The following is a 27,109-nucleotide window of genomic DNA, read 5'->3' as shown; positions in this document are numbered from 1 at the left end:
TGCAAGATGTTTTTTGCAAGGTTGGCATGATTCAGAGTGTCGACGACTTTCATCAATGTGAGACAAAGTTCGGAGACTTAAGATTTAAGTAGCTACAGTTTTGCATGTTGACAAGTTTGAAGGTGCGTTTTCCGCACAGTGGCTGTTTTTTTAGATAGCTGCATCTGCATCTTACGTTTTTATATTTGCCAACAATGCCCGAGAAGTCGAAGGCATTGTCCGGTGCTCGTCCTATTTTGGTGGTATTGCGAAGCCGTCCATTGGAAGGACTGACTGCGGCCTCGGCGGTATCTGCGCTGATCAGTGAATTTACTCTCAAGAATTGTGGTTCTTTAATAGAGTTCTCATTTCAGAATGCCACTGGGCATTCTGAGACTCAGCGATGAACGGAAGTGACCAAAGCAGTTAACAGGCCCTTAAAACTCAAAAACTAACTGTCCAACTTCCTCGCCAGAAGGATATAAGGCAGCTTCGTCGAAATCAGATTCCACGCAGTGGAGGCGTTATCAACAACAAAAGGAAGGCCGCCGATGAGAATAAGCCCGAGGTAAAAGGAACATAAAGAAACGGAGATCTGGTTCCTTCGATATCAAACCAATCAACACTGAAGAAAAAAGTGGAATGACGTGAGGGAGTCCCTACAGCGCTGCGGTATGGTGCAGAACCGGGAAGTAAAAATAAAAACCGTTCCAAAGGCTAAAAGATCACAAGGTATGAAAAACACGGACACGTCCGCTCCAGAGCATCGCGTCGTTATAAACCTGCTCGTCACTGAGCCGTGCAGGCCCCGTGATTTTATGTCCTCGCTGTCGACGCAAGATGCCTCCCTTTTAAGCGAACCAAACTTAAATAATTTGATGAAATCGAAGGATGACACAAGACTAACCGACAGCGAGCTTAACTGGGACATCTGCAAAAGAAACGAGGCTGGTGAAAGCACAGCGGCAATTTTGGTGCTTGTTCTCTCAATCATTTGCACCTTTGTCAGACATGACACCGTCAAAAAACAAAACAAAACAAAGCAAAACCAGTATGGCAGGCAAACAAACTCTGAGCATAGAAATTGCACGTAGCGTGCAAATAAAGTTTGCTTAACTACGCAAATTGCATGCATTAGAATTGGTGGCTGATTCCGTGCTTGAAATATGTGTGGAAAGTTTCTAGAAAATTAACATTGATCAAAGCGATGCAAGACAACCATGGAGAACTTTTGATTTTGTGCACGTGCCCCAAACTTAATTTGCCTCCACTTGTAGATGACGTGATCAGTGGCGGTTATCAAGCTTACTAAATTAGTGGTGGAAGATATCTCCGTCACCGCATTTAGAGATATATAATTACTAACATCTCCCACTCTCTCGCACCCCAATGACCGTGTGTGCGGCCAGGTCCGTGCGCCGATGCCAACGAAAGAGAGCAGTTACGACCGCTCAGGCCTCGCGTCGGGCCGCCGGGCGGTCAGCAGAAGCTTGCGCTGGCAGCACATAGCCGCTGTCGTGTTAACGCCGTGGCGTCGTCAGTGTTCGCTGCCGGCCGTCGGACGTAGCATGAGCACGGTGACGTCCAGCTGGCGCTCCTCGCCTGTGCTGTCACAAGCCGCGTGCCTGTGCGTGCGGGCGTGCGTGCGTGCTTGCGTGTGCTTACATGTGTGCATGTGTGACGCGCCTCGGTGCAGCTGACATCAACGGCATGCTGCCCAATCTGTGCAAGATTTAATTATGTTCCTTTGTTTCAAGCGTTGCATATGCAACTGTTACGTACTACTACTGCGTTGCTACTACGCAACAAATATGGGCTGCTACGCAGCATACTGCTACTTCTACCTTGAAACATACTCTTACACTCATCAACATCCGATATGTTTATATCGTCATCTATACCACTATCTATTCCATTACCATATATTACACCAATAGTCATTAGCTGCTATACCATAGCTAGCTATCTTACCATATCTGCTTTGAGGTGAATCTTAAACGTTCACAACGAGCCACGTCCCTCCATTTCAGGGGCAGTTTGTTTGATCTCAAGTGCACCAGCCGTGCCTATTTCAGGTCGATAATGACCCCGTCTACCCGTACGTCTATCGATAATACCCGTCTTCGAAAGGATCGTTGCTGTGATGGCCTAGTATACACTGATTTGATGGGGGTGTCCCGGTATCTCTGTATCCCCATGGTACAAGAGGCACTGGACCGTGCGGCTTCAGTTCATCATTTCTGAGCTTGTCAATTCAGTGTCACGACGCCGATGGCCTGGGCTCGGCGTTGATGTCGGTGATGACGTCACGGTCCGTGTACCTGACCGCTGGTAAGCCGGACCGAGGGTTGGCGAAGTCAGTGATGACGTCACGATCCGTGTGACCTGGCCGCTAGCAAGCCGGACCGAGAGTTCGTGAGGTCAGTGGTGACGTCACGGTCCGTGTGACCTGGCCGCTGGCAAGCCGGACCGAGGGTTCGTGAAGTCAGTGATGACGTCACGGTCCGTGTGTCCTGGCCACGGGTCAGTTGAGCCGACGCTCGGCAGGGCCAGTCGAAGACAGTCTCTCAAGTCTGACGGTTGGTGATTTAAATACATGACGTCACGTCACTCCATGATGAACGGTACAGCGCATCGGTGTGCGATACTCGTCTTGTAACGGTTATCAGTCCCCAAAATATGCGTAGATTAAGCATAGAATGCTTGCGAGCGGCTCAAATGTGAGTAAACCTACGCTGATTTATGCGAAGATCGGTGTCATTTCATTATTATGTTATCCCCGCGCATATCTCATTTATGCGAACATGCCACATCTAATTCAACGAGCAATTCCTAGAACACGAGCAATCACTGGCTATGTTACGCTCGTTAGTTTGATGATGACATTAAAGATGCATCGCAAGGGCGACTTTCAGAAGTACTACCGGTTGCTTACCAATTAGTAAGCAGCCAGTAGTACTACTCAGATATTACTCAGACACATTCATCGTTAAGAATTTGACGATGAATGTGTCTGAAAGACCGTGATTTTTTCCGATACGTCTCCTGAGAATTAACGATGAAGCAGCCAAATCTTCGCAGTGTAGGACGACATTATGTTTACACGGCATGTACATTAAGCCGTCTAACTAAGATGGTTTCTTGGAGGCTAGAAACAACGGCGGGGAGGGCGAATGCGTATATAAATAAGATGTTGTAAAACGCCCCCAAAAATATGGCTAAGGGCGGAAATCCGTTTGATGCACTGGAGACCAGAGGACAAACGAGCAAAAAAAAAACAACACTTTAGTGTCTTATTTCAGTGGTTTTGAGTAGCTCTTCAATGATTTGAGTGCCTGGAGAGAAGCCCTACACATGGACGTAGTGCTCAAGAGTTCAGCTCACTTCCCTACATCATCTATAAGACCTAGTGATCTCGTTCAAATTTCGCGCTCAGCCGCCAGCTCCATCCCACCGTAACCTAGTGGGAGCTGATTAGCTCGTGTTACCCTCGCATTGTAGTAGCTGATTAGCTCGTGCCACTCTCACTTCATGAGAGCTGATAAGCTTATGTTACCATCACCTTGTAGGGGCCGATTAGCTTGTGTCACCCTCCCCTCGTGGGAACTGATTAGCTCGTGTTACCCTCACGTCGTTGGGGCTGATAAGCTTGTGCTGCCCTCACCTTGTAGGCGCTGATGAGGTCGTCCCAGTGGAGGCACACTCGGAGCCAGAGCGCCTGCGGCAGCGCCAGGCTGACAGAGAGCACCCAGATGGTGACGATGGCCACCTTGGTCCGCTGCCGTGACTGGTGGTTGATCAGGCGATAGACGATCGCCTGGTACCGGTCCATCGCGATCGCGGTCAGGGTGAACACGCTGACCTGGAACGAGGTCACCGTTAGTTCGCTTGAGTTTGGAAATCGACGTCGATGCCTATGCGTCTGCATTGGTCTGAAACTCGTCTCTTCACGTCTGTCTGAACACGTCGGGAGGCTCGGATCGAGCGTTTACACTCGTATCCGCCGTCTACACTCGTCTAGTCCACCGCACTCGTCTGCAGACTCGTCTCGTCTGCTTGCACTCTTCTGCAAACTCGTCTCGTCCGTCTGCACTCTTTTTGAGACTCCAATCGACAGTCGTCGCTGGTATTATCCGTCTACACCAATCTCGTGTGTCTGCAAACGTCCGCAAACTCGTTTCGTCTGTCTGCACAGTTTTGCAAACTCGTTTTGTCAGTCTACACTCTTCTGCAAATGCCGGCACTGTCAGTCACTTATATCGACCTGAATAGACCACCCCAACGTACGCAACGGTTAAGCGCCATAACACAGCTTATAATGTTTATCGTCTTCGTTATCATCGAAATATGAGCATTTTGGCCTGGGGCTCTAGCATGGCTGCCACGATGTCCCATCATATTGGCCTTGACACGTGGCTTTTGAAAAAGTTAGATCACAGCAGTAATACAAAGAAGGCAAACAGATCGCTGAGCTAAAAAATGAATACGTTTTATAGAATTGCGCGTTCCTACGCTACCCATTGATTTTCCTCAGGCTATTTGAATATCTTTTGCGGATGGCACGTTCGTGAATGGATGAATGGTTATGCCATTGCTACGTAAAAAGTTCATTCTAAGTCCATGCTATTAACATGAATGGACCTACAGTTTATCACCAGAAGGCCGTCTTGCACTTACGCTATGTTAGAAAAGAGCCCCCTCAAACACAAGCTAGCACCAGGAGGGGGGAGGGGGGGAGGGAGAGAGATCTTTGCTCCTCGGTTGTCAGATGCGCCGTCACCGGGCGGCCCACCCACCAGACCAGACCAGACCAGACCAGACCGGTGACAGCTGGCGACAGGCGCAGCGCCGGCTCTGTCCATTTGGACGGGCGGTTGTTTCAGAGTTTCAGATGGAGAGTGGTCGTCGGTTTATGAGGAGGCGGGAGCTGGTCGCGTCGCGTGGGCCGAAAAGACATCAGGGAAAGCATCGAAGTATTCTGGTTACTCTTTTTTCAGAGTTTTGAAGGAAAATCATGCCAAATGAGGCAGTTATGCGCTATTCACATAACAGCGCACAAGCTACTTGCACTTACGCTGAGGCAACAAGAGCTAAAGCAATAATAGATCAACATAAATATGAAACGTTATACTACGGGCTTGATTTCTTCCCCATAGCGTTTACAACTACGACTCTTCGAGGCAAACTGGCATCGGGAATGGGTGTATCATACGGTCCTTGTGACGCACTAGTTCACACTCCGACCATTGTGCTCCTTGGCAAGAGGCCCTTGCCCGCTGAGCCAATCACAAATGTTGCTTTTTTCGCACCCTAGTGCGCATACGGCGGTTACGACTGCTGGAATGTAGCATAGTATTCTTACAAGCCGTTGAAAGCGTAATTTAGACTAGAAGCCAATTAACATTGATATCCGCATCACATTTCTACGGTGCTGCAGTGACACTACTCGGTGATATTATCACGCGTAGCTTTTTCTGAGGCTGAACTTAAGTTTTAAAAAAAAAATGCCCCGAAAGTGGGACACTCCCTTTAAGATCACATTTGAACATGAGCAGGTACCCTGGCCGCCTGCTGCTGACCACAGATGTTGTCGGGTAGCACTTGGCGTTTGCTCTGCGCAGCCATCGCAAACTCAATATCACGTCCAGTCTGCTCTATCAGGCTGTGCGGTAACATCGACACGTGCACCCCATCTGACTCCAGGCGACCGCTGACATCGCAAATGGGTTGAAATGAGGTACGTACCCACATGCCCCTCCATCTAGCCACAACGTATCAATCGGGATTTTGTTGGAGATCAATCGGACAGTTTGGCTTTTGCTGTATGCCGATACTGACAACTCGCGAATCATGGAAAACTCCCGCCCCTGTGTATCATCGCTCGCTATGAGCCGATTTATGGCTGCACCGAGTGAAGATGGCAGAGTGGCAGCGCCGGCCCTCTGGCAAAAATCTAGCGCCACTCATTGCCTGCTGTTGCGTGACTCTGAATGACCAAACAGATTTCCTTCGTTTTTACAGCTGACTTTGAATTGTTATGTCGAGCTATCGGGGACGATGACCAGCTGATTATCGACACATCATTAAAAATAAGAGATATTTATGCACAGCAATAAATCACGGCGATTGATTATGGCCTGCATGGGTAGCAATGGGTAGCCTGCTGTTGCGTGACTCTGAATGACCAAACAGATTTCCTTCGTTTTTACAGCTGACTTCGAATCGTTATGTCGAGCTATCGGGGACGATGACCAGCTGATTATCGAGACATCATTAAGAATAAGAGGTATTTATGCACAGAAATAAATCACGGCGACTGATTATGGCCTGCATGGGTAGCAATAACCTGTAGGTGACTATTGTACACTGGGAACACGCTGGCAGCGTGCATTTGGGTGGCTGGTGAATGCCGTAAATAGCTTCATTCTCACAGGTCGAAAGGTTATAAGTTCGGCCAGATGTGAAACGCAGCGTGCCCTCAATGGCGGCTCGGCTCATACGTCTGCGTAGTTGTTACCTCGCCTGCTAAAAAATATAGCTGCTCTGGTTTTCTAGGGTTAGTAAATCACGGACCGGTCAAGTCATGGCTGGTGAAGGTCAAGGACGGTCAAGCAAAGTTGGATAACTACGCCGCTCTATCAGTTTGGTGTATCTCCTTTCCTTCCTTTTTCCATTCCCTTTGATTAAGCCCATCGGGGGCGCATCGATCCGAGAGCACCGCCGCACAAATAGAAATTGCCGGCCAGGGCTAACCATTGTTTTTCAACTGGTAAGACGGGTCATTGCGTCGGAAAATGATATGTCACGAGTTGTTGTGGCGCGGCCACATGCGTGTGCGTGCCATTTGGAGCCATGTCGTGCCCACGCGTGTACGTGCCGTTTGCAGCCACCACAAGCACGTACAACACGACAGGATAAATGAAAAATGATTAATATCCTGACAGGTTTGCGTAGAGATATGGAGCGGAAATTGGAGAAATGCCAGCTGCGTGTAGCCAGACGCAGCACCACAATTTGCCCTTATCAGGTATGATATTTAAAAGATAAGACGATTTTCCTAGGAATAGCCTTATTCCTAGGAAAAACCAGGAGGACAGAGATATCGTTAGGTGGATATGTCGGCAACATGCCTTTCTCAAAACAACAGCAGAAGTAAATATTTCTGCACATTGAGAAAGGCACGTTGCCAAAACATCAACCTAACTACATCTCTATCCTCCTGTTTTTTCCGAGGAATAAGACTAATGCTACTATCTTATCTATGTGACTAATGTTCCCCGCTGATGTAATGAACAACTTACGTAATACGATATTTAGGGTTTACTGCTCATTGAGCAGTGCGTGTGAGTGCACCCGGAACTTTTTTCGTTCCGTTTTTGTCCCGCTGACAGCACATTATACGATAAGACAGGGTCCGATGTCATGGACAGACGAATGCGTCCAGCCCGTCACGACGGATTAGTCCGGCCGCCGCATAAGCCGCTGTGTTGTCTGAGCTGCACAGCTGTTTGCCACGCCCTGGTGTGACACATATGTGAGGCTTGACTGCTGCTGATGCGGCTCCATAAACGAGCGTGGCTTGGCCTTTTTGCGAGCATCTTGTACTGTCCAACTGGTAAGATTTATCACATCACGTTTTCACACAATGCTTAGTTTTGAAATGAAGAACACCAAGCATGCGAAAAAGAGCATGACTTGGCTGGTCTTGCGTGGCCAAGACCAGAGAAAGACGTCCAACTGCGCTCGCCCGACTCCGCACACGCGCCTGGGTACGCCATTGCGCGGAGTGGCCGTCCCTGCACATTGACCTGAATCCGCCCCTGTGGCGCTGAGCGACAATGTGCAGGACTGCCTCGCTCGGCGCGCGGCAGGGTTAACTGCAAACAATCGCTGACTCGATAACCCGATTAGTTGACTGGCTGAGGGCTGTGAACTTCACTCCTGTAGAGGCCAGATCATTTGTTTACTTTAAAATTTAGGGCCGCCAAAGGAATGCACTGTTCATTACCCTAACTGCGGCTGGACATAACTGCAGCTTTCACAGCGAAAGCGGCACTGCACATCGAGACCACTTCCCTAAGTGTAGCCACGTTTCGAAGACTACCGCAGATTACCATGCTGTTTTAGTCCAAATTGTGCTGCTTCATAAATAGCGGGTGCGCGCGAGAACCGTGCCAACAGAAGAGTGCGCGGCGGTAAGCCACGCGCCGTAATTGCGCCACGGTCTTCACTCGGCCTCATAAACATGCATGAAACGTGGTTATATCTGGAAGCTTTTTACTCTGGCACACTGAACCACGTCAGGTGCTGCCGTACGGCGTCGGATTCTCAGCCGTGCTAATGGCAAACCAATGTGTTTGGGAAGATTGTTGTGCTCAGGGCGTGATGGAGTAGGGACGGCCATGCCTATTATTTGCTTAAAAAAACAAGACCAAATTTGGTCATCCGTGATATGCACAATGCACGTCGAAGCATGAAACATGGGGAGCATGTCGATAGAGCTTCCCCCATACACGAACCAGTCTGCACTCGTTAACGACATGAATTCGGACTTCATTTAGCAGGATTCATTAGTGCAGCCGGAAGGTACTACAATAACCAGATGAAGGCTATATATTCGAGCCTGAATGCATTTTTGTTGGAGTTTGCACTGTCCCACGACTTGGCAAACATTTAAGGCAGACGGCTGTATTCTGGTGGCAACAGAATAGCTCGGAGTGGCCCACCAGTTGGCTCCGGTACAACTCCAGTACCGCTGGGAGTGTTGTGATGCGACGACCGCCTACGCGCAGTATCTGAATATTGCATTTCCTCTCACGTGGTTCAGCTTTGACATATTATGCAGGCGTCTGCAACCACTCAAGTGCAGGTCTAAGTCTCCCATGTTTAACGTCAGGACACTGACGAACCATCTAAAGCGGCCTTTTCGAGGAAGAATCGAGAACAGGAGTGCTCAGCCCTCAAGGTCACCTTCTTACCAAAACTCACTCACCACTCTGACCTCGGAAGGCCGTCTTGGGGAGTGCATAACTGGTACGGGTAGGCAGTTCATGGGGGCCACTCTAAGTGCAGCCCATCGATTGGCTGAAGGCCTATCCGTAGCCGGTGAGCCATCCCTGATTCAAAGATGGATGGGCTGGGATGGAATGGCCGCGTCTGCTCCGCCGCCACTTGAAACCATGCTTTGAAAGACCAGAGTCAGCGGTTTGGCGAGCCTCAGAGAGTAGTCAGTGGAACCGGTCTATAATATTCTGCAATGCCTCCAGATGACACACAATTTCGATACCGTGCTTATGCATGGCGGTGACGGGGCAAATAACTCTACGTTTGTTACGGCCCAAAGAAAGATCCAAAAATAACAAACCATGGGAGGTTAAATGCACCAATTCACTTTCGATTTTTGTTTATCGTACCCTAGGAATTTAGGAGTGTTGTGATGCGACGACCGCCTACGCGCATCAATTTTGACTCAGTTTTTTGAGAGGTTTACGGGACTGAAAAAGATATTCAGTACCGCATCATGCTAGGACTTGGCCGGCCTGAGCCAGGTTGACCTTGTTTGGCCGGTTGCCAGCTGGCCTTTCTTTGTCAGTCGGGCGTGACAATACGTCCTGTCTAGGAACCGTACTCCGTGCCGCTAACCGTCAATCTACCCATGCAGCTAGATTACTATCCTGGCCGATGGCCCCTAAGCCAACGTGTGAATATGTAAACCAAATTATCCTACCGCTATGTTATGTTTGTAAACAGCTTTTAAAAGATCTGCTATTGACTACGACGAAGCGATGGCGCTCACTTAGTCTTAAACGAAAGCAGGCGAGCAGTTAGAGATTAGCTTTAGATCAACAGGTCTGGAGTTCGATTCCCGCTGCATCCTAAGCCCGATGACTCCCTTTGACTCAGGGCGGCGACTCCATTTGACTCAGGGCGGTGGCTCCCTTTAAGCCCGGGCGTACTCACGCTGACGCTGAGCGTAGCGAAGAACTCCGATGTGGGGCACATGAAGTGCGCCAGGTTCCAGCGCTGAAGCAACGCCGACTGGAACTGGAACGGGATGGAGAAGACGCCGATGAGGATGTCGGCCACCGCCAGGTTACCGATGAAGTAGTTCACCGTGGTGCGCATCCTGCGGAAGGGAATGCTGTTAGGGAACGTGCATGTTGTCAACACTAATCTGCCCGGTGCCCTTAAGTCACGCTATGTTGCTTTTACAGTCACGTATTTTTACTGTCATATTTGTACTACAGCTCCAGATGGCTGCGATGTTGATTTTGCCTTTCTGCCCTTTCGATTTAAACCGCTACACGAAGCTCCTTGCACCGCACGTCATCGAACGGCAATACGTCACGAACTTCCCAAGCGTTTTTCGTCACTTAAGTTCGGATTTCGACTATTTCAAGCTGAAAACGAATTCGTAATTTTCGCAAGCTCTTTCCAGACGACGTCTGGTCTTGGTGCAGCATGAACGTAACATCTTCGTGCATTTTTTGTCAATGTCGTGATTTTTTCTGCGTGCATTGATTGACTACGCCACGCGTGAGTCACACATGCCCACGGCGGACCAAATTTAGCAGCCAAGTCCCCGGCGGATGCGGTCCGGGCAGCAGGCCACCCGACGGCTGGACAATCAGCTCCCAGCCCGCGGCGCATCGCACAGTGTGACCTTTGACCTGCGTGCTCCGTTTAGCCGGGGCAGAGCGGCCACCGGTATAGAGACACGGCTACCCATGCTTTTAGGTTGTTCACTGAGATCTAACGTCAGTAGCTCGGGGTAAATTTGGTGTTAGCGCAATTCAAAAACAGGCAAATATCTTGCACATTCTCTACAAATCGCACCAAAAGAGAACATCTCCATTACAGTAATGCGCATCAAGCCCGTAAAACATATCATGCCGCTAAGAGTTTTTCCAGTCATATGCAGCGGCACAAAAACATGGTCACAAGATCCAGGTAACGTGCCCTCACTTTTGTTATAAATGTCGAAGAAGTGACTTCGACAAACAGCCATGCCGAGATGCATGAAATGCACTGCTGTGAGTACCCATGACCGATTCGAATGCAACATAACTGTTTTCGAGGTTGAAAACGGTGAACGCGGCACCAGCGGCAAAGATGGGGCTGATCTCTGAAAGCGCAAATTTATGATATGGTTGGCGGAGTGGACAGGTCGATCCGACGCAACAGCCAGATACACGTGCGCTAGATGCACGTTACACGTGCGTTGTAAGCTGCCGTCAGGGCTGGTAAAACATGCCGACTTGGTGGATACGGTCGGCGATAAAATTGTACATTTTCACGCAAGCCTTGGTGTCAAAGATGCTTTTGACAGGGCATTTCGGCGACGGCCACGACGACATAACACAGCACGCTGCAAAACTCGACATCAAGTACCCATACATCGATATTATGTCCCCATGGTGATGGATTTCGTCACACGACACCAGCGAGTCTTTCTGTTAAGACTCTTTACCGTGCCCTACGGCACCATGATTTCCTTTTTTAGGTTTTATTCTAGAACGGCGAAAAAAATATCCTATAATTTCTAGCTGATCACTGGACTCGGTGACAGATCGGCGGCAAATCAGCATATCTTCCACGGCGCGTCCGGTCGGCCGATTCGCTGTTTTTACCAGCCGACTCTCAGTGTCCCAAAATGGGCAGTATGAAATGCTGAAAACAATCTAGACATGGGGATTCATAAGGCCGCAAGGGCATGTTTCCATCGTTACGATGCGACTGACTAAGGTGGGCGGTGACTTTCAATGCACTGCAACTTTGCAAGCGCCACTCGCATTACAGGACCATGAACAAATGCTTAGGCTTTAATTTTTGGGTCCAGCGTAATTCGTTGCGGTGCCGTGATTCAGCATCGTGTGCTCAGCGACGATAGGCAGTGATAGTTCAGGGTAAGTCAGCGAGACGATCCGATCCTGGTAGAAATGGATCTGTGATCATTCTCACCGCGTTTTCTATTCACAGCAAAGTCTGTTGACTCACGGTGGCAGTCACAAACGACCAGTATAGTATAGTATAGACCAGTATAGTATAGTATAGACCAGTATACTCCCTCTGAAAAGAACAACGTGGGTTCGACGTTGAAGTCTGATGACCCTTATCTTGAGGGGGAATGACAGGAGCGGATGATTGAAATGCCAACGTATGCTATTTTTGCTCTTGTCCTGATTGACAGTAGTTACCAGTCAACATAGATCTACAAATCAGGGGTGTACCTAGGCTCCTACTCAGTTCAGGGCTCTATCCCTCCCCCTTCAGTTTGCAAAGAAGTGTGTCAGTCTGGAGGCATCCGTATTTTCGGGGTAGATGGCATAGTTTTCCACTGCTCCATCCAATCTTTCTTCAAAACTATGTCCTTGCTTAAAATGCAACTATTTCATCAATGTTTTGTTAGTATTTAAACAACTATTCAAAGTTCAAACTTTTGCTTCTATGAGCCTCAGTTTCTGGAAATTTATCGGGCAGCCAATGATGTATGTAATGAGAAGGCAATGATAGGTGTGGCGTGAGGTGGTGAATCAAATGCAGGCGATGAGGAGAGAGGGTACAGGTTCCAATTACCATACCACCCTTAGCCAGCAGCTTTACTTCAAATGGCGGGGGGTTTATGGTATTGTGGTCCAACCGTCCTAGGAGTTCAGTGAAATATGGGCATGTAATCGTCTCTGTTGTCAATGTTGTCTGCTTGCTGATGATAGCACCCGGACGGTAACAGGAAAACACTGGAATTGAGTCATCCAGCAATGCTCATTCCTATGCATTTGTTTGCACTCGCGAGCATGACAAATGTAATACAAATTTGAAATTAATCATCTGAGCAACATAATGGTGAAAAACAAAGTAGGTTGTATGGTGGTCGTATAGTGACAGGGGCGTCAATTTTATATGCATGATCAGGGAAAAGTAGCAAGCCATGGGTCTCGGTCAATGAATAAAGCTAAAAAAGATACATTTTGTGCTGTGGTTATCTTTTTATACTCTGGTAATCTTCCAGTCCAGAGTGTAGTGTAAAGGGGGAGGAGCACCAGATTGAGGGGGCCCAATACAACATGGGGGTTGGCAGGGCCCGAGAAATTGATTTGAATCGACATTCCTGCATTATACATGACAAGTATCACAGGTACGATTAAATTTCCATGTTAATAAGCGTTCGAAGGGCAGTTTTGGCTTACTGATTGAATTTCTACCCCTGTTTGGATGTTGGTAACGAAATATGTCATTTTGCTGTACCACCTGATTTTTTCATGATCTGAGATGCAGATTTGTACACCAGCGTATATCAAATGAATAAAGAAGGACGATAGCCAACGATTTTAACCCTTACCCTGATTCACTGGTTTTTATAACGTACACTAACTGGGTATGACCCGGTGCCGTTTGAAATTAAGAAAGGTAGAGCCTCGTGGAACAATAAACGATGAATTGTCTTTAACGGGATCTCACGATTCGTAAGAAGTCTTGTTGTTAATGGACCACACCACACCAAGTCCAAGGGCAAATGTTCCTGAAAATCAAACTACTTCAGCTTTGTATGCTCATATGTGCAAACTCATGCAGGGCAGAGACATGTAACATAAAGAGACCTGCTCCTTGTTAATTATTGGGACAATGGTATGCAGCTTTACCTGTATAGAGCCTTTATCTATAAGTTGGAGCTTCATCAATGTAACAGTGTCAGACCTCTGCGCGCAGTCCACGGAATCGTCGCCTGCGGTTCGCCGCCCCCGCCGGTATGGGATCGTCTTGCAGTGCTCGTAAGAAACCCCGGCGCCAATCCGAAACCAGAAACGCTAGGGGCAAGTTTTTCGTGTCAACACACGTGCAAGAGATGTACCACAGGCTGCCAAAAATTTGAGGGCGGCTGCGCAATATGCCGGACTGGTATCCTCAGAAATTCTTAGGAGGGGGGGGAGGGAAGGTTGCATTGGCCCCCTTCCCTGCCGACAAAACCATCATGTTTTTTTCGAAAGAATTGGCAGCTTGATGGATAGTTATTAGAAAATTTCAAGGCAGCATACTTTTTAGGAGACAGCAAAAGGCACCCACCAGGCAACGCATGTGCCAGGGTTAAAGCATGTCTAGAGTAGGGCGAAGAGTTTGATGACGGTTGAGATGGGACTCGAAACGCATGCGTGATTTTCATAAGCGGCCATTGCTTCGAGGAGGCCCGCATATAAGACGTCATTCCCAGTGCTGCCTACCAGTTCGAATTCTGCCATGTAAGGATCCAGCCGCCCTGTTGAGGCCTCTCTTTTGTTCTGTTTCCAGTGGCGAGGAAAGCAAATCCAGCCGTAGATCGACTTTAAACGTGAGGCCCCGGCAGATCCCGAGGGTGGAAGAAGACTGCTGTTGCTATTGTGCTATCCCATAGTTTATGAACGGTGCTGCTGTTGCTTTCCTAGCAACAGCAGCTATCCTGATATTATATGGAAGGCACGGTATAACTGAGCGCTTTGGTTGTGTGCATGATATTGGAAAGTGCGGCGATGGAAGAGGTTTTCGGTGAGAGGATGGTTCTTGACGCCCCTGCGAACGGACTTCATGTCATTTTATTTCGTAAGGTATCGCTTTGCTTTGCTGGCAACAATTTTTCCTGTAGAAATTTGGTCGGCGGCAAAAAGTACAGTCCATCCCCCCCCCCTCCCTGGCTGCCATACTCTTCGCGGATTTTCTCGGGTATGGGCACACAGTTAACAACATAGAGGCTTTCTGCATTGCTCAAGGTGCACAAACACTCTGCACAAGATCGATACTATTATTCAGAAAATTTCAGACAACGCCCTTCTCCATGCGGCATACTGAGAAGCAGCAGTTTTATTATTGATACAACAATTCCAATTTCAATTAAAAGAAAATCGATTGTAACAATTTCCACTCGCCAGGAGGTTGCAAGGCTAGGCTGGACCGCTATTTCCCAATCCCTGCACCTTACGCCCTTCGCGACGTCAAACGTCTGCCACTTCGGTTCCCTGAAAGACTACGTTCGTGATCACCACCTTCAAGCTGACGCCGATGTCGAAAGCCCGCGCGAATTGGTGGAGCAAACTGAAGCCGAGATTACTCTTGCGGGATATCAGCGTTGGTGACAAGTACGTCTAGGTAGATGGTGGCTGAGCGAAGAAGAAGCATATGCTCAGATAAGCCAGAAGAAAAGTGGGTGAAACTTTGACTGTGCTAGCTTAACACAAAACATATAAGTTTTGGCGCGCTGCACCTCACTTATTGAAAGACCCACGTACATTATTCGTGATGCTCCGCAATCTTTTAAAACGACTCACGCCGGAGTGTGCATGCCAACGACGTAATTTTGGATCCCACGCGGGCATTACGTTTCTGTTGGTTCTACGACGCGTCGTTTCGCAGACTTACGAAGCACATGTCGCATACCACCGTTCAGGTCATGACACCGCTCAGGTCAGGTCACGCCACCACTCGGGTCAGGCTATGCCGCATGTCTCACTCAGGTCATGCCACCGTTCAGGTCATGCCGCATACCCTCGCTCACGTCATGCCACCGCTCAGGTCAGGTCATGCCGCATACCATCGCTCAGGTCATGCCATAGCTCAGGTCACTCAAAAAGTGATTTGGCCACCCTGATAGGGAGCCGTAAGGATGGCGTGGGATCTCACAAATGATCACGGTAGGCGTATGGTGGTGAAGCCGTGACGAGAGGAAGAAAGCCAGGAGATGGCTTCTTGTTCGAAAACACGTCGTTTGTCTGCAGATCGCAAGGTCTCAGTTTACCGCGCCACCTCGCGTGACTTTGTTTACCGGGTCCGGCACCCCGTGCCGCACCACTGCACTTGGCTGCAGTGAGCACCAAAGCCAAATTGCCGTGGGTGTAGCTTGCCTTGCGACTGTGACCGCCGGCGGATACCAAGCGACCAAGTTTGGTGCGAGTTGGTTCGAGGAAGTGAGCCCGCCATCGTCGCCGAGCGCCGCGTTACAGCATCGAAATGCCCCTGGCGACCTCAGAAACCGGATCTCTCGGCGCAGCAATAGTTGGTGATATCGGACTCAAATAGAGGCTCAATGGGTCGGGGCCATGCTATTACTTCAACGACCGGTTCTAAACGCCGATGTGTCCAACTAAGAATGAGCGAACCTTTTCGGATATATGGATTACGCAATAAATTGTCCAAGAAGCGTGTGAGGCTCCTGCATCTGCGAATTCTTAATACCTTTGCAATGATAGTACATCTTCGTAACTGCAGCGTCCGAGTTTAGATAACGTGACTCCATCAGAGCATACAAATAGATGCAGGTGCGTTAGTTGCCAGTCGCGCCCTCTTTGATGCGATATTTGTATTTTTATTATTTTGCGATGCATGCTATTACTTTCGCCACTGTCATCGCTATTCCACTCGCCATTTCCACCGGCGAAATAAATCTAACGGATTTGTCCAGCATAGAACATCCGCTTCTGCATCACCCATCAAACGCCACGTGCGCCACGTTTTCCGCCATGGGGTCGCTGGGAGCACGCGCATGTTAATAAAGCAGCCAGGAAGAGCACACGCATGAGGTTTCCAGGACGTCTGGACCGTTCATTACTAGACCATGATTTGCGGTGGCGCGGGAGAAGTAATTGTTACGCGGCATCGCCAATTGAGCTGTGTCTTGGCCGTTTCCTGGCTGTAAGTGATGAGGCCTGCGATGCATTGATGTATGATCCGCCATCTTGTGCTAGTGCGGCTTCTGCTTCGATGGAGGTCTGGCAAGGAAAGTATGAACACGGAAATGGTGCAAGCATGTGCCTGGCTTCCAAGAATGGTTGCTGGTTTCCAGTGGTTCTTCCGAAAAAACAAGGCTCTTGGTTATGGTTCTCAGTTGTTTCCTTAGCGAAATGTGGTCATGAATTATGGTTGTCACTGGTTCGTCTCAGTAAAATAAAACCCTGGATGCTAGTTTGAACTGGTTCTTTCTATGGAAAAACATGTTTCGTTAAAAAAATTGAACCCTGTATCCTGGTTCGCATTTGTGCCTTGGAATTCCGTGGATTCCTCGCTCGCGTTGCCCCTTCCATGGACTTCACAGCTTGGATATCGGTTTGCACTGTTTTCGTAAGTGTAAGCCTCTTGTTCTCAGTCCTTACCCTTTGCAATCATGCATTTCGCGCGGATAACTCAGCCATTTTTCACCCAATAATGGTCGAGCCACCCACCACAGACAAATCAAGCAATCACCAAACCCTCGCAACACAACTAACACATTTTTTCTGTTCGTTTGGGGACGTTACCTATCAGACAGCATCCAGCAGCTGGCGCCATACGCTCACTACTCCTGAACATCAGGGGTGTCCACACATATTTTTTATGAGAGTTGCTGGTTTAATGTGTTCCACATATGCCCCTCTCCTTCCCCTATTGATTCATGCCATGTCGGCCCGCGGCCCAATATTTTTGGTTCAATATGACTAAAACTCGGAGCAGAAACTTGCTTATCCCATCAAATGGTGCCCTTGTTCTTGAATTAGGTGTGAACATAACTGAGTTACCGTCTCGTCAAAAGGCAGTACTGCAAGTGGGGCGCTGAAATATCTCGCATCCTCCGTCTGCCTGAAGTAAAGCTCCGCTCCACCTCTTCCATTAATGTCGCCATGTTGGTGACGTCACCGTCTGTCATGTTGGTGACGTCACTAACTATCATGTTGGTGACGTCACTGCCTGCCACGTGGGTGACGTCCCCACCTGCCACGTTGGAGATATCACGATATGCCATGTTGACAGACGCCTGAGGAGCAGCGTCACCGATCCTGTGACAGATTTAGACTACGTGACTGACTTCGCCGCCGGCGGTTTCTCCAGGTCAGCGGGGTCGCCGTTGTCTGAACTGCAAAATACAGCACTTCTCGCCAGCAACAATGGGTCTTCTGTGGGTCAATGGGCTTCCATGGAGAAGGCTACCGTCAGCGGTCGGTCGGACACGTGAAGAACTGCGATATTCAGCCAGCCTGGCCCCCCCAGCATTAAAAAAAACACACACCGGCACGAAATTAGCCGCACACAACTGGTTTCTTAACGAAGAGGGCCGAAAGCTGCACGCAAAAGCTGGCCGTCGGCGCCGGGCTGGTGTTGTCAGTGAGAACATAATGCCCCTCACGATAGAGGTATGATGGCCCGGGGTCTTCGATGGGGGGGGGGGGCACTGGGATTTTGATGCGGGGCCCGGTTATATGAGCACATATTTGAACACATTATGAGACCGTTATGACCGCAGCAGTCCTTGACGTCAAGGACGATCCACAACACGGGTCGCGTGCCATCCGCGTCAAGCGTATGGCGCGCTGGCGCCTTGCATAGTTGGTAATTAACCCGACCCCGGCCAGGGGCTGAGCCAACCACGCCCGGCCGCGGCCGGGGGGAGGGGGAGGGGGAGTTGATTTTCCCCGGGATCTCCAACTTCCAGACGGCTTATGAGAAAAACGAACACACCGTTTTGAAGGTCTCAACAACTCATGAAGACTGCACCCCATTTTTTACCTTGGTCAAATGTGATGCCATCGCAGGCTACAAAAGGTCAAAGACTTTTTTTCTGATGAATGCAGTTAAAACATATGTTAACGCATGCAGGCGGTTATTGAGAGCACGCAAATGAACGTAAAGGCAGTGGGGAGTTCATTTCGACTATTTCTGTCCCTCACATGGGCCAGGCCAGATTAGGTCGGTTCGAAATTGGTCCACCTCTGGCCTAGAAGAGAGATGCTTTTCTTCACTATGCGCTTTGGACTAAGTTTATCTTATTGGATGCAGCTGTGTGACAAAAGTGTTTCAGACACAAAAAGACCATTCTATGGTGACCTAAAGGTCATGTGAGGTCAACTTCGGCCAAATTTATAGGCCATCTAACTACAAATTTTGAGTGATAACCGGGTCTTTGTGACCAGTACAGTAATTTTGTTTGCTTTTTGGTCAGAAATAGTGCATTGGACATCTACAGGAGCTGAAGTTGTATATCTGTTGTCTGCAGTATACACAGTCCGTCCGAGGCTTGGCAATGTATTTGTAACAAACTGAGAACAGGAATGTTGGTACATGAAATAAGACGCTATCAGCTTCACAAGCACGGTGAGGAGGTGGTTAAACGGGTCGCGCTCATGCACCTAACCACTGCGCTACTGGCAACATAGGTCATTGACCTTGGATGACCTCATACGACCATGCATGGCCAGTTATGGCCCTAAAGTGCATTATGGTCCTGTCTCAACACGTTTTCAGCACAGTGTTCGCATTCTGCGGCCAAAATGTCCAAAAAACTCTATTTGAGCTCCGCATGTGTGCTGCCAAAAGTGCCTATAGCGTTGCTTATGGCTGGGCCATGGGCCTGTGCTCTGTCGTCATATGACGGTTGCGCATGTAAGTCAGTACTCTTTGACTCAAATACAGCACCAAAACTACACAAGAAAATGTACAAATATTTATTATTTACGAAAAATAGCCAGAGTCGACCTGAAATCAAGTCAATGCATCGCGTTTTCCGAAAAAAGTGAAATATACACTGCAGGCACTGTTATCTTCTACTAGTATAATCAGTTGGAACAAGGCAACCGATCCACAAAGAGCTAGGTGTGGTCAAATATTTTAGAGGATGGCTTCCTTGACATGACCTAGGTTACTGATCTTGGTAGATAGAAACATTAAATTCGTGCAACGGATACCACACAGAGAGATAAGCAGATACTGAACACGTCATGTCGCTGCGAACGTTCGTTCTTGAAATGTGTTCGAAAAACGCACAGTGAAGTGGAGTGGAGTGAAGTCAACTCCCCCGGCCGAGCGCGGGTTAGACGACATACGACAGATTCCAGGGGCACTTGGGGATCTGTAATTTTATCGGCAATGCACGTAATGCACATCGTGGTCCCATTATTGCCATCGATGGTGATAACCTTAAAAAAACGAGGCGTAACACAGAACTACTCCTTGCCCAATACAAATCTAAAGAATCGCACCCATGCAACAGATTGCAAGGTGTGATCAAGAACTTCTCTCATCTTTATACGAGTTTATTTGACTTCCTGTTAGGTCACATCTTCTTATAATTTAGTTCATTGTCCTAGCGTAAGTCGAAGCGATCACACGGCAAACACTGAAAGAGCCTGAATTGTAGTTAAGTCACCTGTATCAGCCGGAATTATCAAAAGTCAACCCAAATAGATTTGTAATAGAAGTGCATGGCTTGAAAACAAGTCACATTGTTCGCAAGTACGCCACGACATCGGAATAACATACAGAGCTTCAAGATTGTTGTTCTGGGTGTAGTAGAGCGTAGGACTCTGTCAAGGGAAACAGTGTAAAAACGGTGGAAACGTGAAACCTGGCTGTCCAGTCTGCGGTACATCTGGCTGTTCGGTCTGCGGTACGCCTGGCCGTCCAGTCTGCGGTACACCTGGCCGTCCAGTCTGCGGTGTATCTGGTTGTTCAGTCTGCGGCACACCTGGCTGTTCAGTCTGCGGTGCATCTGGCTGTTCAGTCTACGGTACACCTGGCCGTTCAGTCTGCGGTGTATCTGGTTGTTCAGTCTGCGGTACACCTGTTCGTCCAGTCTGCGGTGTATCTGGCCGTCCAGTCTGCAGTACACATGTCCGTCCAGTCTGCGGTACACCTGGCCGTTCAGCCTGCGGCACATCTGGCTGTTCAGTCTGCGGTACATCTGGTTGTGTGAGCGGCATGTCTGACTGTGAGGAGGCTGGGTCAGTCGTCAAACGCTTCACGCCCCCTTCACGACTGACCTTCGGTGGGGATGAACAGTGTGCTGTGAGGTGGGGCGCTCAGGAGCTGTCATGGCGGAGACGCTTCCTCATACACTACCGCTTAGAGGTCATCATGGACCAGAGCGTTGGACGATGAGCCAGAGCGTTGGACCATGGTCCAGAGAGCAGACGATCGCCAGCTGTTCCCTGAGCTCGCTACGTGATGTTCTGCGTTGCCTTGAGCACAGACGTCTTTGCGGAACGGCTCACGATGTTGATACAAGTGCACCTGCCTTGTCCGGGTGACAGAGAGGATTGCAGGGATGTCGAGGCCGCTGCAAGCAGCTGCCTTGCGCTGTAATGCGTCTCCTTTCGCGAACGCCCCACCAGACGTTGCCAGAACAGGTCTATAATTTGCTTAGTCCATGAAATTTATATTTTTTTCGAGACCGACTGCGGTCGTGAGACACTGGGCGTAATCCACCCTTTAATCTATTCTGTATGCGTAATTCATGGTTTTGTTTTCCGGCCAAGCCCTCTTCAGAGTGTACTGATGCTGGTGGAGGTGCTTGCGCCCCGTTGTTGCGACCACACAGAGGAAGGCAAGCACCAACAGGCAAGTCCGTCTACGTCAAAAACTTTGCGCTGCTTTCCGCCAGTGTGGTCATTGCGTCCCTTCAATGAATCCAGCCATAAGATCAATGCTCTGCTGTTGAGCATTTTTCCTCGTCCAGCCTCCTTGTGTCTTGGGTAGCAGCCATCGCCTAGGATATTTATCAAGGCACAGACATTCTTGTACGGCTCCTCGGTCTGTGCGACAACGCCATCGGCTGACGCAGCACACTTCCAATCGCCGGCAGCGCCATAACAATCAAGGATGCACTCGCCAACACATTGCCAGCTTTTTTATGCGGAGTGCGAACAGATTTCCGCTCGACGCTTCGTTTGCCAGGTCGTGCCTTGTATACCGCATGGGTCTCACTCTCGAGTCAGAAAAATCAGAAAGTTATTCGTCTGGTTCACAATCAACAGGTTTGTAGCACGTGATCGTTGCCATCGCAACTGCAAGCGTCTGGGCGTTATCAGGAACTGGCCGTGTTGATGTCATAGGTAGAACGCAATCAGTCGTCTAGCCGATCGGTTTTGCCAGAACCGGGTAACAAATGGTGTCATAAGACCTAGATGTTGGTTACGGGCGAACCCGCAATGTCCTGTGGTATGCCAATAGACAGCAAACCAATAGGCAACACATCGAAGCAAAAACCAGGACAGTAAAAAAGCTTCATACAGTCATTAACAGACGCCTCAGTTACCAGTCACACTTTCATCGACAAACCACAAAACTCACCTGAGCTCTTCTTGCCCCGATCACGCAAAACACGTCATTTCGTGGTGCGAATGAACAAACCTTATTGATGTCGCCGTCATTTCATATTATAGATAACACACATGCACTTTTGGAGCTTCTGGTGCTGCCGAACTCCAATCAGTTCAAAAAGTAATCAACCCGCGCACACCGTGGCGGTGATCATGCTCCGTTAAGCCAACTGACTCGATTTGCATAGTAAATCAAGTTAATTTTGCACGTTTAGCACACCGACATTTTTCATGGAGACATGTTTTCAGTCATGCAGTAATCTGATTGACCACGAACCTCTTCATGATTGTCATATCTATATCTATATCTATATCTATATATATATATATATATATATATATATATATATATATATACATATATATATATATATATATATATATATATGTCCATGTGGTGAAATGGCGGATGTGGGGCAGTTACAGTAATGTTTTCAGCCTGTTCTAACTTCACAGTTTAAATTTTGAGAGAAGGAATAGAATTTTGAGAATTTTGAATTTTGAGAACAAGAATTTTGCTTTGGTCTGGTTCCAAATTATATAGGGTATTTTATGGCTATTTATGAACGAGCTCAAAAGTTTGGCAACCAAAAAGTCGGCGGAGCGCTGAAAGTCTGCATACAATTATGTTGGAAATTCAAGATCTCACAAACTGCTGCGGTACGATTGCACAAAAAACTCGAGACACCAAGAGAAACTTCGGCAAAGTTCCATAACGGGTCCTAGATCCTACAACATACCTTGAATAAAATCCCAACGGATCCTAGAAGCCAGATGTCCAATACAGAGTTCAGATAACTGATCCTGGCATCAATGTCGGTTGGAGGCGTATGTTTGTTGCGGTGTTTTCACCACTTGCACCGAGTGTACAGTAATCATCTTTTGCACCTGGGAGATTATAGAACTTGCGGTAAGAGGCGGTGACATTGCGTGCACATGGCGGCTGTAGGGAAGCAAGGCATGATGCAACCGCCTCCCGCTAAGCAGAAGTCGCTAACGAAAGAGTGGGAGTCTTTGAGCACGCCATAGCCGTTTTCACAAAATCGTTTGGCTCGGGAACATTGAACTAAGCCTAATGAGTTGAGCATTGGTAGGATAATATACAGATTGGAAGTGATGCTAGGTAAACATTTCTGGCAATACGGGTTTATCAAACTCAGGGTGCCTCTTTGAGTAATGAATAACGGTAAGATAAGATGGTAGTAATAGCCTCATTCCTTGGAGAAAAACCAAGAGAATGTTGAAAAGGGCTATACTACTTTCTCATCTATGTGAAGAATGTTCCTCGCAAATGCACTGAACGACTTACGCAATGAATAATGGGTTAAAATACTTTGAACCAAAGTTTTCGTACATTACATTGTCAACTCTTTTCTTGAAACGTTTCCGACTATGTCGCACCGCAAGCCGTCGTGCAAACGACCAACGTCAGGCGTTTTGGGTATGTATGCATGCAGGCTCCGCTAAGGGCAAGTGTGTGGGTATGCTTCAATATTAAGCAGGAAGGTGGAAATACGAACACCACGTTTTGGGAGCGGGGGACACTGCCGCATTGCTTGCCACTCCCCCTCCCCCTTCCCACATCTCTCATGGCTCTCGTGCCGACTGAAATCTAAAGCCGGAAGTGAAGCTCGGCTGAGCGCTAAGGGCGGCGCTTCTGTAATGCCCGATGACGCCACCGTATGATTATGTTGAGCTCAGCTAAGGCGCACGGAGACGGGCGTGGAGCTAGGAAGGGTGTGACTTATGGCTGCTGGAGGAACGCCGTGAGGGGCACTACTGTAAGCTTTATCGCGAACTTCCATCGGCTCGACAGCAGTGGATGAGCAAACAGGGGACGGTGTACCATGTGTAAATGGAACATGATGAGGTGTTCCCGAGATTGATAGCTATGTTTAGCCGCCAGTGTATATCATACCAGAGTGTGCACGCCCCTTAAATGCATTACATGAGCGCACACGAGCAGAGGCCATCAAGGGCTTGGTCACCATGAGGATGGAGCTGAGCGACTCAAACTCGTCCCAATAGGTACTCAAGCTCACTAATGCGTTTATCGTATGAACCTTAATTATTTTCCCGCCACGCACCTGCAACGGTGTCACTGATGCCAGCAATGGAAAAGGTGGATAACCAAGCACAGGAAGTGTAAGGTAAAGTCACGACAAAATGCTGAGAACTGTTGAGGTAACGTATTTCAATTACTGCTGCATGCCTCCCACGCGTCCTGATCCATGTCAAGCTTCACGCTTTGCGTGCAGTTGAGTGACTCTGCCTTCCCGACCAGGTTTGCGTTTGAAGACTGTCAAACGCGACCAGGCGTGCGACCCAAATACCCCTCCTCAGAGACAGCTACATGGACCTCTGACCTTAAGGTCTCCTGCAGGGGATGCAGGTGGATGAACGTGCTAGACAGTGATTGCCCCAGAGGCTTGGAACATTCCGCGCAGACGTAATAGGCTGCGGTTGTCAGGATTCAGCCCCGGAATGGCTCAGATAAACTTTATTAAGCAGCTGCACGAGTCTCGCAGGCTTAGAATTCCAACACGTCAGACCACGATTTGAAGCACCGATTGAATTCAAGACTACGCATTGAAGTAAACGATTCGTTGAACGGGCCCGAGCGAAACGAGGGCTGCGTTCACGCTCTTCGAAAGCGCAACCAGTTTTTGTATCGCAACGCAAGATAGTACGTAACGATTTGTTCAAGTGTTTTGACTTGCAACTGAGATGTTGGTAATTGTGGACGAGGCGCCGTACCTTTCTCACCCCGGGGTTTATGCCTTATTCCTGCCGCATAGATCGTGGAATTACCTTCCGCTACAAAGTGCGTATGGTGTTTGTGAGCCAGTATCATGTGTAATCAACGTGGAAAAGCAGAACGAACGTTCGCCATACTAGCGCATTTTGTCTAGATGATTATGTTGAGTACCCTAAAGTTGTTGCACACAACTCAGGCCACGGTACGTAACGCAACTCAGAACGTTATTCCTACAGATAAAGCAAACACTACATCCCACCGTGCATGATATGTGCGTGTTGCACATGACCCAGACGGCTGTGATGGCTGCTGCCATTGCTGCACAGGGCAGAGCATAACAATGTGTTACCTGTAACTATCGTCGGAGACCGAGCCCTTCGCGCAGTGCGTAACACGTGACCGATACGCAAACGTCAAATTGCTATGCTGGTGCAGCCTCCGCCGCTGTGCATAACCAAGAGCAGCACATTGCGTGAGGTACACAGCTGCTGTGTGGACAGGTCGACCGTTACCTGCGGCTGGTGCAGATGATCCAGAGCACCAGCCCGTTGCCAGAGCACCAGCCCGTTACCTGCGGCTGGTGCAGATGATCCAGAGCACCAGCCCGTTACCTGCGGCTAGTGCAGATGATCCAGAGCACCAGCCCGTTGCCAGAGCACCAGCCCGTTACCTGCGGCTGGTGCAGATGATCCAGAGCACCAGCCCGTTGCCGAGCACGGCGATCACCGACACTGAGCCGTAGAACACGGAGAGGACGGCGATGATGGCGGTGGGGACTTCGTAGAGCGCGCTCGCCGTGTCGTTCGTCGACAGCTGCTCCGCGGGGTCCTTGAAGCAGACGTCCATGGTGAGGCGAACGCTGGTGCGGATGCGGATGAGGCGTCACGGCACCGTCGTCGCCATAGGTCCGATCAACGTTAAGACAGACTCCCTTCTTGCGGCGCTGGTCCGTCCCGGTGTGACCTGAACGACTCGCGAAGCGCGCGCGGCGAACCAGTTCACAGTTTGTAGTTCACAGTTCACCAGTTCGTGTTCACTGCTCACGCGGCCACAGCCGCGTCCCCACGCTGCCGCCGCTCTCGCGAGAGACTCGCGACTTGCTGACCGGGCTCAAGTCGCGACGACCGGACCCGATTTGTGCCGACACGGCGGCGTCCGTGCCCCGGCCGTCACACCCGTCCCGCTGCTGCCGCGACCCCACCCGGCGACGCGGTCGACCGACTGCCGAGGTCAGCACGGCCGGGCGCGGCGGGACCAGAGACACCGCGCGCTCACTGGACGCAGTCAGGGGCCGACTGGGCCGCGCGCCGGCCGGCCAGCACGGCGCGCCCTCACCGCACGGGCCGCGCAGCCGGCCAGCGCTGCTGGCGCTCGGCGGCGGCGATCAGGCCGTTGGACGCACGGCGGTCAGGGGTTAGGCACGCGGCGGTCAGGGGTCGAACGCACGGCGGTCAGGGGTTAGGCACACGGCGGTCAGGGGTCGAACGCACGGCGGTCAGGGGTTAGGCACGCGGCGGTCAGGGGTCGAACGCATGGCGGTCAGGGGTCGAACGCATGGCGGTCAGCGGCTGGACACATGGCGGTCAGGGTCGGACACGCGGCGGTCAGGGGTTAGACATATGACGGTCGAGGGTCGGACACACGGTCCGCTGGGACGGATGGTCAGCCAACACAGGCCAAGGGAGAGATAACTGAGTCAGGAAAGTAAGGTCAACACCAACGTGAACGGGACAACAACGCCAACGGCAAACGTAAGCTCCGCCGATCCACTCAAGCGACCGCCAGAAGCCGGGCAAAGACTGCGTCTTGAGACCCCGACAGTCAGGACACCGGACAGCTTCATCTGCCATTCTTACGCAGCGGTTCAGACCAGCCCCCCCCCCCCCACGCTCCGCGGAGTCTCAAGCTGCGGCTCATCATGACCCCGTGTCTCCCCGCTCCCGAGGACGTGCTGTCAGCCACTGCCCATGAGTTCGCCCCAATGACTGATCCCCGCCAATCTGCTGGGTCGGCTGCACCAGCTCAGACCAGCGCCGTCAGCTGCGCTCCGGCCTGTTCTCACCCAGCAAGTGCCGATCTTAGCTCAGCGGTGGTAACGCTTACAGCTTGTAACGCATATTAACGCTATTGGTGGATAAGATCTGTGGCTCGGATTACGTAATGCTCCACGTAAACTAGCCTCGTATAATTAGGCGGTCATGACCCTGAAATAATTTACAGCCAGTGTCTCATTTCCTGCTGCATCTTATTCGCTTATTCATTTTGGCTCAAAGCATAGTGGGGGCAT

The 27,109-nt window shown here is 49.7% G+C and overlaps 1 protein-coding gene across 1 annotated transcript; it reads right to left on the bottom strand.

Moving 5' to 3' along the window:
• Positions 1-1,420: 1,420 nt before the first annotated feature.
• Positions 1,421-26,026, bottom strand: LOC119104367 (tachykinin-like peptides receptor 86C). The gene is made up of 4 exons (XM_037228063.1): positions 25,493-26,026; positions 9,940-10,105; positions 3,644-3,841; positions 1,421-1,474 (listed from the first exon to the last, which is right to left on the bottom strand). Exons 1-4 carry the CDS (start codon positions 25,666-25,668, stop codon positions 1,421-1,423), a joined length of 594 nt encoding a protein of 197 aa, XP_037083958.1. The 5' UTR covers positions 25,669-26,026.
• Between the last annotated feature and the right edge of the window lie 1,083 nt (positions 26,027-27,109).

This window comes from Pollicipes pollicipes, unplaced genomic scaffold (genome assembly GCF_011947565.3).
Source record: "Pollicipes pollicipes isolate AB1234 unplaced genomic scaffold, Ppol_2.1 Scaffold_6052;HRSCAF=7182_pilon_pilon_pilon, whole genome shotgun sequence".
Taxonomy (NCBI): Eukaryota; Metazoa; Arthropoda; class Thecostraca; order Pollicipedomorpha; family Pollicipedidae; genus Pollicipes; species Pollicipes pollicipes.
Note: the sequence above shows the minus strand (reverse complement) of the source record. Positions and strands in the feature narration are given on the sequence as shown.

Excerpts from the sequence above, each read along its gene's own strand:
- LOC119104367 (XM_037228063.1), bottom strand. The coding sequence starts at position 25,668 with ATGGACGTCTGCTTCAAGGACCCCGCGGAGCAGCTGTCGACGAACGAC. Across the intron at positions 3,842-9,939 it reads TCGCTACGCTCAGCGTCAGC|GTCAGCGTGTTCACCCTGAC; the intron begins GTGAGTACGCCC and ends ACCTCGTTCCAG. Across the intron at positions 1,475-3,643 it reads ACCTCATCAGCGCCTACAAG|CGCAAGCTTCTGCTGACCGC; the intron begins GTGAGGGCAGCA and ends ATGTGCTGCCAG.